Here is a 16,565-nt window from a genome sequence, read left to right as displayed (position 1 = left end):
GACACTCGATGAAGTTACAGGGAAATACTTTTAAAACCAATAGGAGGAAATATTTTTTCACTCAGAGAATAGTTAAGCTCTGGAACGCATTGCCAGAGGTTGTAGTAAGAGCGGAAAGTATAGATGGTTTTAAGACAGGTTTGGACAATTTCCTGGAGGAAAATTTCATAGTCTTTTATTGAGAAAGACATGGGGGAAGCCACTGCTTGCCCTGGATCGGTAGCATGGAATGTTGCTACTCGTTGGGTTTTGGCCAGGAATTAGTGACCTGGATTGGCCACCGTGAGAACAGGCTACTGGGCTTGATGGACCATTAGTCTGACCCAGTAAGGCTATTCTTATGCTCTTATGTTAAATAGCACCGGTTCCAGTACAGATCCCTGTGGCACTCTGCTATTCACCCTTCTCCAATGAGAAAAATGGCCATATATTAGGGGTGGGCAATAATTAAAAATTTAAATTGCACAATTGTGAGAAATCACAGCAAGCATAGGCAAAACAGAAAGTTGTTTCGTGGGGGGAAAACGACATGGGAAAGGCTTCCGAGTCACTGCAGACAGCATGTGGGAATTGCTGCCTCTGCCAGCGACCTTATGCAGAGCCAGGCCCGTTAAGGTAAACACAGAGAGGTGGGAGAACAGATGCCGGACCGTGGGATAGGCAAAGGAGAGAAAACAATGCTGGAGAGCAGAGGGAAGTTGAAAATTTTGGTCAGAGTTTAAAAATTGTAACTGCAGTTACAATTTTAACAAATTAATAGTGCACTAAGGGCCAAATTCTATTAATGTCACCTAACTCGGTAGGCGCCTAGAAAAGCATCACCTTCCGCATGTCAATCAAAGTTAGGCACCATCTGTAGAATTACTTATTTAAAACTTTTTTATACTGTTTACAAAAAAACCTAAACGGTATACATCGATTAAAACATACATAAGATAAAAACCAACCTAATCATAAAATCTACATAGTAAAACAATTTCTTCTCTTCAATTGTCAACTAATAAATCACAAGAGTGCAATAGTAAACATAGTCAAACAGATTCTTTTCTTCTTAAGCTGACTAATAAATCACCAAAATGCAGAAACAAACAGCTGAGTTTTCAAATGCTTCTTAAATTGAAACCGGTTTACACACAGTCACATTTGCCTCACCAAGGCATTCCACATTTTGACACCAGCAATGCAGAAAGTCATCGCTCTAGTTTCTGCATAATTTCTCTGCGCTAGTGGAATTAATAGCTTTTGATTCTCAGATCATAAAGATCTATTAGGCTTATAAAGTGCCACAGCTTGTCAAAAATACCATGGTGTTTGATGGTAAATAGTCTGATGGACCACAGAAACAACTTAGGCGTCAGTAGGCGTCAAAATCTTGGGCGCTAGTATATTAAGCCAGGGTTTTCTTGGCCTAAAAACTAGCACCTAAGTCAATCCACTCCCAAACTCCGCCCCAAATTTGCCCCTAATAATGCCTCGGTGTAGATGCCTACGTTGAAGTGGTAGGTGCCTACCGAGTTATACACCTACCAGCTAATTCATTTTTTTAAATTGTTTGATGGAGCTTTCAATTATTAGCACCAATTAAGTTAATTACAAAAAATTAAGTTAGGCCTAGATCAGCTAGGTGAGCTGAATTAACTGTAGGCGTCTTTTATAGAATCAGGGCCTAAATGCCTCCCTGTTCATCTGCAAGAATTTCTTCCCCTGTGTATCGGAGTGGATGGCTCTGGATGTTCAAGGGGGGGGGAGGGGGGGAGCTGTGAGGAAGGGAGGGGGATGGCAAAAGTTAACTGGGCATGGACTGATATTCAGACTGGTGCCTGGTTGATTTTGTTGCATAATGATAGGACAGCCCTTTTTTCTGACCTAACTTTATTGCTCAGCTGTTGAACAGACTGAAAATCTCTGGTAGCCAGCAAGATTTTTGCATCACCCTAACTTCAACCCTGGACCGACCACAAACTAGCCGGTTTTGGCACTGGAGGTTAGAGGGGATACTCCGTCCCAGTTAGCCCTAACAAGGGATTTAAACAGTCACGAGCCGCCTCTTGCTGCTTAAATAGCTTTGAATATCTATCGCAAAATAAATAAACAAACCTTACCTTGGGGTAGTCCTAGATAATCTGACTGGTAAATAGAGCAGAACTGTGCTCTGATAGCTTTTCGGGCATCTTCTATTGAAATTGTCTTTCTCCAGGGTAAAATGAAATCTTCCTTTTTGTCAATGCGAGGCATTTTCCATGTTTTGAAAAACTGGAACCACAAAAAGAAATTCTGTATTACAAAATGCTGCACTCTACAGATCTGTCAACTTATCCAGTTCCAGAAGAGAGACTTTTTGACCGGTCCTGGTTTTGAATTTATAATCCAAAGCAGTGTGGTAGTTCCTGATTCTCATTGAAATCAGTGTGTCAGGCCCCATGATGATCATGATAGCTGACAGAAGTCCAGGCTGACCTAGAATCTCTCATTCCTGGAATTACATAACTTATCTGTTTTGTAGATAGATTTGTGGCAGATATAATTAGTATATACAAGAGCAGCACTTTTATCCCACCCATATACAATTCTAGGCGCCGAACATAAATAACCACATCAAATCAGACATGAATTAGTCAGAAATAATACAATCTTAAAATAAAATAGATAACTGCCAATCATCATATTTATTTATCCATGAATTAGGATTTATTTACCGCCTTTTATGAAGGAATTCACTCAAGGAGGCGTATAACATGAAGAGACCAAACTTAAGCAAAAGACAATTACAGCAGTAAAAATATTCAAATCACAATAAAAGCATTGCATAGTATGCTACATTACAATGTCAACACAAGACATGGTAAAATATTTTAATAGACAGCATAGAGTGTAAGCAGAGATGGAGTATGTAAATAAGAGAGTAGAAGGAGTAAGAAAATAAGGGACTAATTTAAAGAAGTTGCAAATGAAGTTAGAATGGTGCTTGCAAATTCTCCGCTAGGGTAGGAATGGACAAACATGCCCTGCCAGCGACACACAAGGGGTGGAAGGTGGGAGGGGGGCAGACCACTCTGGGTGCCGTCTTGGTGGGGGCGCTGGTACCTCTCTGCCCCCCCACCACATTCGTACCCTCCCTCTCCCATACCTCTTTAAATCTTCACCAGTGTGAGCAACCTTGCCGGCCTGGCTCCCCTCTGAAATCGCTTCCTGGTCATGGGGCCAGGAAGTGACATTAGAGGGAAAGCAAACGCTGGCGCGAGCAGCAGGCTGGAGAAGTAGCTCACACTGATGAAGATTTAAAGAGGTATGGGGGGGGGGGGGAAAGGAAGATGCGAGTGTGGCATGGGAGGTGGGGAAGGAGCGATGGGCTGGAAAGGAGGGCGCGAGGAGGTGCCACTGCCACGGGCACCTACTACCCTCACTACGCCACTGTGTCCTGCTATAGTATGTGCAGCTGGTGTCATTCATGTGTGTTAGTGTGTCTAGCAGTTACTTTTCCCATTAAAGGCCTGGTTGAAGAGCCAAGTTTTCTTCCTGACGTAGAGATAGTCTTGTGTTAAGCGAAGCCTTTCAGGGAGTGCATTCCAGAGTATGGGGGCTAATCTGGAAAAGGCTCGCTGGCGGGTATCACATCATGTGTAAAAGTGTGCACGTGCTTGCAAATGAGTATTCTACAGACTTGGGCAAGTTATTATAAAAAGATTGATACTCTTCTGTGTTAAACAGTTGAAAATGGCCTCATTGAGCTGGATATTGGTTGGTTAGAAGCAGCTGATAAAAAGTAAGACTGACAAGTGTGGACAATGCATCACTTTTTATTTTTAAGATAAGACCTCCCTTTGTTAAAACACAAGATATGTTATAGAGAGGTTAGTTAAGCATTACACACAGCTGCATTTTATCCACATAGATGCAGTACTGAGCTTTTGGCTGTTTAGTAAGCCAGTTAGCCATTTTTTTTTAAACTAAGCAAAGAGTTGAATAGCAATTAAATTACTTGTTAACATTCTGAGCCAGGCATGCGATAAATACAAACCTTTACATTTTAGACAAAGAGCCTCTAAGTATATACTGTACAAGTTGGTCTATAATAATTCCACACTGTTACCAGATGCCATAACTTTTCATTCACATTGGGATGAGGCACTATTGAGGATGTTTCAAGTTTCAAGTTTAATGGAGATTTGATTAATCGCTTAATCATAATTCTAAGCGATGTACATAATAATAAAATTACAAAATGTGGGGAACAATACAATAAATAACAAAAATCAGGTCTGACAGGACTATTGACAAACGTAACAAAACTAAGAACATAAGGGAAGAGAGGGATAAGAACTACAAATTATTTAAAAGTTAAAGAGACATATAAGGGAGATACTGAAGGAAAGGGAAGTTAAAAATTACTTCAATAAAATTAGAGAGAAAAGGTAAAATTGGTTGGAAGACTAAAATGGCTAATTTTCAAAGGCGTCTTTAAAAAGAAAGCTCTTTAGTTTACTTTTGAATTTTTCTAAGTTGTGTTCTTCCCTCAAGTGAATAGGAAGTGAGTTCCAAGTTTGGGGGGCTGTAACAGAAAAAAATCAATTGCCATCTAGTATTAATAATTCTAAGAGAGGGAATCGTCAGCAAGTGCTGTTCAGTAGATCTTAACGTTCTATTGGAAGTATATGGAATTAATAACTTATAAATGAAAGCTGGAGTTTTGTAAAGAAGGGATTTGAATGTGAGCAAACATAGTTTATATGTTATCCGGTGAGCAACTGGAAGCCAGTGCGCTTTATTGAGAAGGGGGTGTTACGTGATAAAACTTCTTGGCTTTGAATATGAGCTTGATAGAAGCATTCTGAATAATTTGTAGACGCTTGATTTCATTTTGAGCTATTCCCTTGAAAGAGGGCATAGATAGTCAAGGTGATTTATAACTAAAGCAAGTAACAGGGTGCTGAAGGATTTAAATATCATTGTAATGACCTAATTTTGTGAAGGGAACAGAAGGACATCTAGACATACGAGGAGCAAAAGAAAGTGAGACATTAAAAAGGATACCCAGAGAAGAGATGAAGTCCATGATAGGAACAGAGAGTGGCATAGTAAAGGTGAGTGGTGCCCGGGGCGGTAGTGCCCCTCCCCCACCCTCTACCCTGCTGCGCTTGCCCCTTCTCCGTACCTTTTTAACTTTGGCACAAGCAGCCATCAACTTACTACCCACATCAGCTTCAGCACTCTTTCTTCCGGATCCCGGAAGTGATGTCAGAGAGAGCGCCGAAGCCGACGTGGGCCGCAAGTCGGTGGCTGCTCGCACCAAAGTTAAAAAGGTACGGGGGAAGGGAAGGGGCATGCGCATGGCAGGGAGAGGAGTGGGAAGGATGATGTCACACATGTGAGCATGCTCCAGGCCCTCCAGACGCGGCTAGAGCTCATCGTGGAAGACAAGAGGCGGCTTTGTGGGGGTGGGGCAGGGGCAGAATGGATGGAGCCAGAGGTGGGGCTGGGTGGAATGAGGCAGGACCAAAGGCAGAACAGAGCGGGGCCAGGTGTCTGGGGTTTTACCATTCGAAATATGGCAACCCTACACTTGGGGTCAGTAAAGTACCACAGGATTACTGCTGGGGATCATCGGCACCTTTTTGGAGTTGGGTGTCAACCCAAGTGGCAGTGGAGGAGGATCGCTGCTGCTTGGGACCACTAATTAACACTGCTGGTCCCTGGTTGAGTTCCAGGAGAAATCAGGGTTAGGAGGAGGTTAGGCCTTGGAAGATAGGGTTTGACAGAAAGAAGGGTGTGGTTTTCATGGTGGGGAAAGTAGGTGAATCAAGGGGGCTGGGTTATTGAGAGGATGATGGGGAGAGTGGGAATTTCATTGGATTATGTCAAGAGGCGTGGCAGGTTCATGGAAATGTGTCTGGGGAATGGGGTTGGGATCAGACATTGTCAGGGGGGGAGGTGTAGAGGAACTAACAGGGGGATCAGGTGGGGGAGAAATATGCATAAAGGCTATCATAACTTTATCCAGCCTTTTATCCAGGCTCTAGTCTAAATATTAGCTGAGATTTGGATAAATTCCAGCAGCCCCCTATGGCCCGGATATTCATTGTCTGTGCTTCGATTAGACTTTGCACTCAATTTTCGAGTAAGATTTAGCCTGCTGCAGTCAAGAATCTTTAAATCTGATGACCATCACAGGCTCAATATTGGGGCAATTTAAGTCAATTTGTAAAGAGTGAAGGTCATGGATTTGATATACTGCCTTTCTGTGGTACAACCATAGCAGTTTACATCTATATATATAAAATCGGAGGTATGTATGTGTGTATGTATGTGTGTGTGTGTGTGTATGTGCCGCGATCACGCAAAAACGGCTTGACCGATTTGAACGAAACTTGGTATGCAGATCCCTCACTACCTGGGATGATATGTTCTGGGGGTCTCGCGGCCCACCTGCACACGTGGGCGGAGCTACAAACAGAAAATCAGATTTCACCCATTCATGTCAATGGAAAAATGTAAAAAGCTGCCTTTCTCACAGTAATTCACAAACGGCTTGACCTATTTGAACGAAACTTGGTATGCAGATCCCTCACTACCTGGGGTGATATGTTCTGGGGGTCTCTCGGCCCACCTGCACACGTTGGCGGAGTTACAAACAAAACATCAGATTTCACCCATTCATGTCAATGGAAAAAATGTAAAAAGCTGCCATTCTCACAGTAATTCCAACTACCTGGGGTGATATGTCCTGGGGGTCTCACGGCCCACCTGCACACATGGGCGGAGCTACAAACAAAACATCAGATTTCACCCATTCATGCCAATGGAAAAAATGTAAACAGCTGCCATTCTCACAGTAATTCCAACTACCTGGGGTGATATGTCCTGGGGGTCTCACGGCCCACCTGCACACATGGGCGGAGCTACAAACAAAACATCAGATTTCACCCATTCATGTCAATGGAAAAAATGTAAAAAGCTGCCATTCTCACAGTAATTCCAACTACCTGGGGTGATATGTCCTGGGGGTCTCACGGCCCACCTGCACACATGGGCGGAGCTACAAACAAAACATCAGATTTCACCCATTCATGCCAATGGAAAAAATGTAAACAGCTGCCATTCTCACAGTAAATCTAAAACAGCTTGACCGATTTGAACGAAACTTGGTATGCAGATCCCTCACTAACTGGGGTGATATGTTCTGGGGGTCTCTTCACCCAAGAATTTATATGTTCTTGCTCCTGGAGGTGAAACTAAAAATGTTGTTTATAATCAAGTTTTGTGTTAGTTGTATTGTATTCATTTTGTCAAATATTTCACATTATAATTTGAATATTGTACTTTTTATAAAGCTGTAAAAAAATAATTTCATTCACCACTATAAAGTATCTTTATTTGAATCCATTTACAGTGTTATTGCTATAATTAAATACCCGTGCAATGCCGGGGCATCAGCTAGTATATTATAAGTACTTTCTCTTTCCCTAGTGGGCTCACAATCTAAGTTTTCTACCTGGGGCAATGAAGCATTAATCGACTTGCCAGAGTCACAACCTGCAGAGTGAATTGAACCCAGTTTCTCAGAAAATTGCACCAACCATTTAGGCTGCAGTTTGTATAAGCTTACTGATAAGAGCAATTACTCAGTCATCTCCACAAAAGATGTCCTGATACATCCTTTCTTTACCCCAAGCTAACATATCTCTAAACACTGTAATTCCTTACGTTATTTGGATGTGGATTGTGTCTTCTTGTTCCTGATGAAGACCCGCTCCTTATGGGTTGTGCTTTGGAGTACGGTTTCCAACAGAATTCATCATCGTAGGTAGTGTGACCAATGGGACCACTAATTTCATATGGGTTTACGAATCCTCTGAATGTTTTTGGTCTATGAGGGACAACATTACAAAATGCATTCAGACATGTGGATAACAGGCAATCTTAACATAAACTTCAGAGAGCCATAGTTTAAAACATTAAAAACCCCTTGTACAAAACCATGCTAGTGTTTTTAGTGCTGGTCGCGGCGGCAACAGGTCCGACACTCATAGGAATTCTTAAAGTGTTGGAGCTGTTACCTCCATGGCCGTAGCTAAATATGCTAGCGCGGTTTTGTAAAAGGAGGGGTATGAGATGATTCCTATGTAAGACCAACTAAATAAAAAAAACAAACTGCAGGACGTGGGAGGAGTATAGGATTCCTGCTGCAGTATAAATATTGGGTTTACATTATAAAATCCAGATTACTGCAATCTACTTGTAACTGGCCTCCCACAGTGTCGCCTCTCCCCCTTGCAATCTGTGAAAAACTCTGCTGCACGACTCATCTTCTACCAACCTTGCATCGCTCATGTCACTCCTCTCCTTAAGTCACTTCACTGGCTTCCTATCTGCTATCGCACACAGTTCAAAATCTTATTGCTGACTTACAAATGTGTTCATTCTGCTGCCCCCTCAATATCTCTCTTCACTTCTCCTTATACACCTCCCAGGGAGCTCCGTTCCTCAGCTAAGTCGCTCTTAGCTTTACCCCTTCTCCTCGACTGCCAATTTCGGACTTCGTTCCTTTCATCTAGATGCCCCCTATGACTGGAATAAAATACCCCGAGTTTGTCCATCAAGACCCCTTCCCTTGTTTAAAAGCAGACTGAAAACCCACCTTTTGGATATAGCCTTCAATCCTTAACCCTACTCTTCTGCCCTCCAACCCAGCCAGTTGATTAACCGTTCCCCTTAACTGTATCCATGATATCCTGTTTGTCTGTCTTGGCTGTTTAGATTGTAAGCTCTTTCCAGCAGGGACTGTTTCTTCTGTGACACTGTGCAGCACTGTGTGTGTCTGGTAATGCTGTAGAAATAATTATTAGTAGTAGTAGTAGCAGCAGATTGTCTTCAGATTGTCGGATAACTTTCTGGGGCTTCTCACGGTGGCAGGTCGATAAACTAGCACCATAAGTTAGGTGCCACAGAAAGCCATGTTTGGCATGAATTCTATAACAGCTTTCTAGCATGCCTAAGCCATAATAGAAAACTAGCATCCAGCGGCTTTCATATGCCAAAGTATAGGTGTGACCACTTATGCCTTGTCAATGGCAGGTGTAAGTGAGCCATGAAAGCCACAAAACGTATAGTATGCTACATGGGTAATTTGGTACTAAATTCGTGGGCAGTCTATGTTCCACTTGTAAATACTGTACGCCCCTTCCCAGTTGTATGTGTGAGGTTTGTAGCACATAGCACTTACATAGGTAATTTGCATTTTTTTGGTGCCAATTACCTGTGTGAGTGCTAGTATTCTATTTCTTTGGCATGGTAAAGGTGCCCATTATTAGGTGGAAATTGTTCTTGTAAATCCTTTTCTTCATTTTACACGTGGTAGACAGCAGAATTACTTAGTTACATGCCATCGACTCGTGTTCGAGTCCTAGCGACTTGATAAATTACAGATCTAAAAAGAGATTGGTTTTGTGCTAGTCTGGTAAGGTCCTTCAGGGTCATCCCCATGGTTGTTATCAACACATCCAGCCATTTACATAGTAACATAGTAACATAGTAGATGACGGCAGATAAAGACCCGAATGGTCCATCCAGTCTGCCCAACCTGATTCAATTTAAATTTTTTTATTTTTTTTCTTCTTAGCTATTTCTGGGCGAGAATCCAAAGCTTTACCCGGTACTGTGCTTGGGTTCCAACTGCCGAAATCTCTGTTAAGACTTACTCCAGCCCATCTACACCCTCCCAGCCATTGAAGCCCTCCCCTGCCCATCCTCCTCCAAACGGCCATGCACAGACACAGACCGTACAAGTCTGCCCAGTAATTGGCCTAGTTCAATCTTTAATATTATTTTCTGATTCTAAATCTTCTGTGTTCATCCCACGCTTCTTTGAACTCAGTCACAGTTTTACTCTCCACCACCTCTCTCGGGAGCGCATTCCAGGCATCCACCACCCTCTCCGTAAAGTAGAATTTCCTAACATTGCCCCTGAATCTACCACCCCTCAACCTCAAATTATGTCCTCTGGTTTTACCATTTTCCTTTCTCTGGAAAAGATTTTGTTCTACGTTAATACCCTTTAAGTATTTGAACGTCTGAATCATATCTCCCCTGTCTCTCCTTTCCTCTAGGGTATACATATTCAGGGCTTCCAGTCTCTCCTCATAAGTCTTCTGGCGCAAGCCTCCTATCATTTTCGTCGCCCTCCTCTGGACTGCCTCAAGTCTTCTTACGTCTTTCGCCAGATACGGTCTCCAAAACTGAACACAATACTCCAAGTGGGGCCTCACTAATGACCTGTACAGGGGCATCAACACCTTCTTCCTTCTACTGACTATGCCTCTCTTTATACAGCCCAGAATCCTTCTGGCAGCAGCCACTGCCTTGTCACACTGTTTTTTCATCTTTAGATCTTCGGACACTATCACCCCAAGGTCCCTCTCCCCGTCCGTGCATATCAGCTTCTCTCCTCCCAGCATATACGGTTCCTTCCTATTATTAATCCCCAAATGCATTATTCTGCATTTCTTTGCATTGAATTTTAGTTGCCAGGCATTAGACCATTCCTCTAACTTTTGCAGATCCTTTTTCATATTTTCCACTCCCTCTTCGGTGTCTACTCTGTTACAAATCTTGGTATCATCTGCAAAAAGGCACACTTTTCCTTCTAACCCTTCAGCAATGTCACTTACATACATATTGAACAGGATTGGCCCCAGCACCGAACCCTGAGGGACTCCACTACTCACCTTTCCTTCCTTCGAGCGACTTCCATTAACCACCACCCTCTGGCGTCTGTCCGACAGCCAGTTTCTGACCCAGTTCACCACTTTGGGTCCTAACTTCAGCCCTTCAAGTTTGTTCAACAGCCTCCTATGAGGAACTGTATCAAAGGCTTTGCTGAAATCCAAGTAAATTACATCTAGCATATGTCCTCGATTCAGCTCTCTGGTCACCCAATCAAAAAATTCAATCAGGTTCGTTTGGCACGATTTACCTTTTGTAAAGCCATGTTGCCTCGGATCCTGTAACCCATTAGATTCAAGGAAATACACTATCCTTTCTTTCAGCAACACTTCCATTATTTTTCCAACAACTGAAGTGAGGCTCACCGGCCTGTAGTTTCCTGCTTCATCCCTGTGACCACTTTTATGAATAGGTACCACATCCGCTCTCCTCCAATCCCCAGGAATCACTCCCGTCTCCAGAGATTTGTTGAACAAGTCTTTAATAGGACTCGCCAGAACCTCTCTGAGCTCCCTTAGTATCCTGGGATGGATCCCATCTGGTCCCATCGCTTTGTTCACCTTCAGTTTTTCAAGTTGCTCATAAACACCCTCCTCCGTGAACGGCGCAGAATCTACTCCATTTTCTCGTGTAACTTTGCCAGACAATCTCGGTCCTTCTCCAGGATTTTCTTCTGTGAACACAGAACAGAAGTATTTGTTTAGCACATTTGCTTTCTCCTCATCACTCTCCACATATTTGTTCCCAGCATCTTTTAGCCTAGCAATTCCATTTTTAATCTTCCTCCTTTCACTAATATATCTGAAAAAATTTTTATCTCCCTTTTTTACATTTTTAGCCATTTGTTCTTCCGCCTGTGCCTTCGCCAAACGTATCTCTCTCTTGGCTTCTTTCAGTTTCACCCTGTAGTCCTTTCTGCTCTCCTCTTCTTGGGTTTTTTTATATTTCATGAACGCCAACTCTTTCGCCTTTATTTTCTCAGCCACTTCTCAGCCATTTGATTGCAGGTTGCCCTCTTTGCTAGATTCCTTCGAACTTCCCAAATGTAATGTCTTTCTCCAATGATCTTTCTCTTCTGACGGTGTGGCCAAAATAAGACAACCGTTACTTCATCATTTGGGCTTCGAGTGACATAGCTGGTTTGATCTCTTCCAGAACTGATTTATTAGTTCTTCTGGCAGTCCATGGCACGCATACCAACCTTCTCCAGCACCAAAGCTCAAGTGAGTCAATCTTTTTTCTGTCTTGTTTCTGTAGTGTCCAGCTTTTGCTCTAGGGCAGGGATAGACAATTCCGGTCCTCGAGAGCCATAGCCAGGTCAGGTTTTCAGGATATCCACAATGAATATGTATGAGATGGATTTGCATGCACTGCCGGAATTACCTACCCATGCTCTAGGGCTGAGGATATTAGGGTGTTGCAATAGCAACAGATCATACTGCAAAGCAGGGGTCTCCAAAGTCCCTCCTCGAGGGCCGAATTCAGTCAGGTTTTCGGGATTTCCCCAATGAATATGCATGAGATCTATGTGCATGTACTGCTTTCAATGCATATTCATTGGGGAAATCCCGAAAACCTGACTGGATTCGGCCCTCGCGGAGGAACTTTGGAGACCCCCCTGCTGCAATGCATCAAAGTCACATATCAAAATAGCAAGATGGAGGGAAAGCATCATTCTATTTTGAACTACAGGGTATTAAATACTTAAATGCCAAACATTTCATCAACCAGTTTAGCAGGGTTTTCACTTACACTGGTTTAAAACCTTATCAGTTTGTTTCAGTTCCCAGAAGAACTGGAAAAAGATATGTAATGTGAGCAAAGTACAGCTGTGTATACCTTTGCAATAAGAAACTGCCAAACCTATCAGTTTACCTCACTGGAAAACACTATACTGAAGTCTGTTTAAACCACTGACAACATAATAGTTTCCTGAAATACTAGACAGAGATGTTATTCTCAACACAATAATGTTTCCAAAGTTCAGTCTTGAGTCCTAACTAATGTGCTTAAATTTTCATAAATCCTTTTAAATATGCAAATCATCTCCTAAATAGTTGTAAAGAATTTCAGGTTCTCTAGAAAAGAAACAAACTTGTGCAGTTCTAATGCACACAACAGTTTATAGGATAAATTAATCTAGGTTAGTTGACTATGAAATTCTCAGAGCAGCAAACAATTTTCAGGACAGGTTCATGGCCTGTGACCTATTGTTGAGTTTTGAGCTGACATTACACAAGTTTTCAATAGCTGATGACCCTCTATTCTTCTCTTCCTGATCACTAGGGGTCAGATTCACCATTCTGAAACCTAAACTCAGCTGGGGCAGTTTAATAAACACCAGAGAATGTGTGATTAAATGACTGGATTGGGTTGGGGAGGTGGGGTATACAAAGGGTTACCAGATTTTCCAAATGAAAAATCTGGACCAATGGCCCCGTCCCCAGGCTTGCTCCATTCCAGCCAGCCATGCCCCGATCCAGCCCCCAGGCCCGCCCCCTTGATCTGCACGAGCAACGAGCGATGCCAGATGGCATTATGCACGTGACGTCACCGTGTTACATTCGTGCATGTGTGAATGCCGTCCCAATGTTGCTCATTGCCAGAAGCTTTTCAAAACCCAAAGTGAAAAGTCGTCCTTGGAAATCTGGATGTCTAGGTATACATGGGGGTGGAGGGGGGGAGGGTGGACAGGGAATTACGTAGCAGGTAAGAATAAACAGAAATTACCTTCAAGCTTTGTGTTGCTGCTGCTGTTAATACATGGCTAAGGAGAAGTTAAACTTGCAAGTATAAGTTTAAAAGAGATCTGATGGGACATGCCCAAGTGCCATGAAATATTAGGAATTTCCAATACACACATCAATGGGAGAAAATCTAATTGAACCTGTGGAATTTATTTATTGGGATTTATTAACCATTTTTTTATTGAAGAGATTCACCCAGAGCAGTTCACAATACAGGTATAAGATCCTTTATCTGAAATACTTGGGACCAGGCAAATTCCCAGGTATTCCAAATCCTGTGTCGGCTTGAGGTGGCTCTTCCTGAAATTGATCACCCAGCCTAGGTGCTACAGCAATTGCACAAACTGGGGGGAGAAGTGTATTTGGTGACCTGCACCACTGATGAATTCACCTTTGGGGAAGCAAAACGCTTGTTAAAAGCGTCCACCATGGGATAAAGCTGAGACATGGTGTGGGCACATTTCAAGGGACCCTCAGGTGCCTCCCAAACATCTGTAAGAATCCAAACTATGTCAGGATGATCAGGAAAAGAGGCGAATTGCAGTCTCTGGCCACTTAGGAGGGAACATTCCGCAGTGACAGACTGTAGCTTCAATTCTTGGAGAGATTCAGAAATCAAATCTACCAGATGAGCAGACTTGAAAAATCTGTGCACAATAGGATCCTCCCCCACTGAGATCCGGATCCTGGAGATCCGCCAGGTTTGCTACATCTGCAGCAGCACTGGTGCCCTCCTGAATAAGCAGAGGCATTGTAAGGGTATAGGGAGCAACCGCGGGCAGTACTGGTTTACCAACCGGAATCCCAGAAGGGAGGCAAGAGACCCTAGAACAGAGGAGGAGAAGTCCCAATGACCGGCAAGGATGCCTATGGTAGGGTGACAGGCAGAGACTTCTTAGCCAAATAAGCCTGATAAATCATATTAATAAAATTGGGGGGGAAAACCCATCGTCCGTGGTGGGAGCCGACTCCTGTGGACCTTTCTTTGAATGTTTGAAAGATTTGTGAAATTTGTCCTCTGAAACACACTTGCGTTTTGCCGTAGCATCACCTGCACACTCCCCCAATGCCATTTTCTTGGGTACTAGGGCATAAATAGTGGGACGACTCCTTTCAGAGGTCGAAGGCATAGAGTTCGGGCAAGTCTCATCCCCCTCACAGGCCGCAGCACATGTGGAACACGGCTGCGCATCTGACAACCATCCACCACAAATAAAGCATGAATCCATCAAATCCTGCCCTGGGGAGTCCATCTAAGTGGTTTTCATGCAAAAACGAAGCTTGCAAGTGCTAATAATAACTTTAAAACAAAATAGGGAAAATCCAAGATGGCTGCCACATGTGCTAATTTTACACAAAAATAGGCCGGGAAAAACACAGGGAGTCCTTAAAAATGAGATTTTAGGGGTGGGGGAGGGGTAGAGCATACAAGGAAACATCAGAAAGACTCCCCCCTCCCCAAATTGCTAATTCAGGCTGTCAGCCTGTACTCACTTTGACATGTGCTGATTGGAAAAACACTGCAGAGAAAGCTGAAAATGCATATAGGGAGATTCTCTATCTTAGGAAGTAGGAAAGCTGGACTTCCAATCTTCAGAATGTCCCTTCAGCTGGACATCCATGGCTGGGTAACAGTCTGACCCTAATCCACGGAGCCACACAGCCTGCGCTCGACCTACTAGCGGATAAGCCTGGGGTGAGCAAGCTCCCAAGGGAACAGTCCCTGAGCCTCGATCTGAAGTGCAGGCTGTTCAGAGGGTATACTGACAGGCAGTGAACCCCCTGGAAGTAGACTTGTCCATAGGTCTGCGATCTCCTGCAGTCAGAGCTGTTCCCACAGGGAACCTCCGCACCCCGAGGGCAAAAAATGTAATGAAAAGACTAAAATTACACGAAATTAAACACGAGTAGAAAAGACAATCTCCTGCAGCCTGGCTTGAAGGAAGGAAAACTGATTCCTGAGGGGGCCAGTGCTGAGGTGAGAGGGGGGTGGAGCATAAGTCTTTGGAATTTGAAGCTTCTTACAAAGTCCTGGCAGATACACAGAATTAACCCACTAGTACCAGAATAAAGTGGGTTTGTACAAGAATGTTTATTTTTTTCAATGTTTAGTTTGATATGAAATCTCCCTGCCCAATCTTGCACTTTAGTTATCATTTTTGACAATTATGGTAGACATGCTTGCTTGGTTCAAACTTGCAGGGATTTGTAGAAAGACATAATCTGTGTATGAAAAGAGCTATTCCCCTGGTCTGAGGATTATCTACTTCCGTGTGGTCATGAAGATGTTAATATAATGTTTCTGCTACCCAAAATATTTTAACTTCCATTGTTCTATGATATAATCTTACCGCACTGCTGAAGTTGAACTTGATTTTTCTGAGTAAGCACGTTTCATTGTAGTTTCATAAAGATTCCAGTTACCTTTTACACCTAAAATACAACCAAGAATTATAGAAACTGAGAATATAATGGCATACAAGAACCATAAGGCCCATCTACTCTTCCAGTCTCATTCCTGGTGCAATGTCATAGAAAACTCAGTTCATTTCTGGCTTTCAGCTTGCTGTTATGCCGCCTTCAATTGTGTAACTGTTTTTGCTTTCACTTTCTTCACTAAGAGGTCATCACGTACCCACTACCCTTTCTGTATAATAGAATAGTTTAGTTCCAGGTCTTTATCTAAAAAGTAAACATATGATTCAGCTGTTAACTGCAAGTATTTTTAGACACCTTGTAAAGGGCAATTTTCAAAGATTATTGTATATAAAACTGTGTTTTAAGTACAGAAATGGGGTCTTTGAAAACTGTCCATCCTATCTGTGAATAAATTTAAGGCCATAATCCTGTTATGCCTATACATTCACCCACAGCAGAGCTCCAGAAAAAGGAGTCAAAAGATGAAAATAGATTAACCAAAACTAATTAGATCCACACAAGGTTACGGTAATCTGTATGGAGATTAAGTCAATTAAATGAAGGAAAGAATCTCAGAGTTGCCACTCCATGAATCATAATAATATTATCCATATAAGGATTTATGGAGTGGGTGTTTTTCATTGATCCAAAACCTTCATATACAAAAAATGACTTAATTCG

The 16,565-nt window shown here is 42.7% G+C and overlaps 1 protein-coding gene across 5 annotated transcripts in view; it reads right to left on the bottom strand.

The window, feature by feature from the left end:
• TEX26 (testis expressed 26) overlaps nt 1–16,565 on the bottom strand; it is a 46,438-nt gene that overhangs the window by 13,388 nt on the left and 16,485 nt on the right. For all 5 annotated transcript variants that reach the window (XM_033947635.1, XM_033947633.1, XM_033947637.1 and 2 more), the window contains 3 exons: nt 15,818–15,899; nt 7,702–7,864; nt 2,103–2,253 (listed from right to left, as the gene is read on the bottom strand). In XM_033947635.1, the coding sequence (XP_033803526.1) occupies nt 2,103–2,253; nt 7,702–7,864; nt 15,818–15,899 (396 nt within the window). The remainder of the gene's footprint in view (nt 1–2,102; nt 2,254–7,701; nt 7,865–15,817; nt 15,900–16,565) is intronic.

This window comes from Geotrypetes seraphini, chromosome 6 (genome assembly GCF_902459505.1).
Source record: "Geotrypetes seraphini chromosome 6, aGeoSer1.1, whole genome shotgun sequence".
NCBI lineage: Eukaryota > Metazoa > Chordata > Amphibia > Gymnophiona > Dermophiidae > Geotrypetes > Geotrypetes seraphini.
The sequence above is the reverse complement of the archived record's forward strand: the minus strand, read 5'-3'. Positions and strand labels throughout refer to the sequence as shown.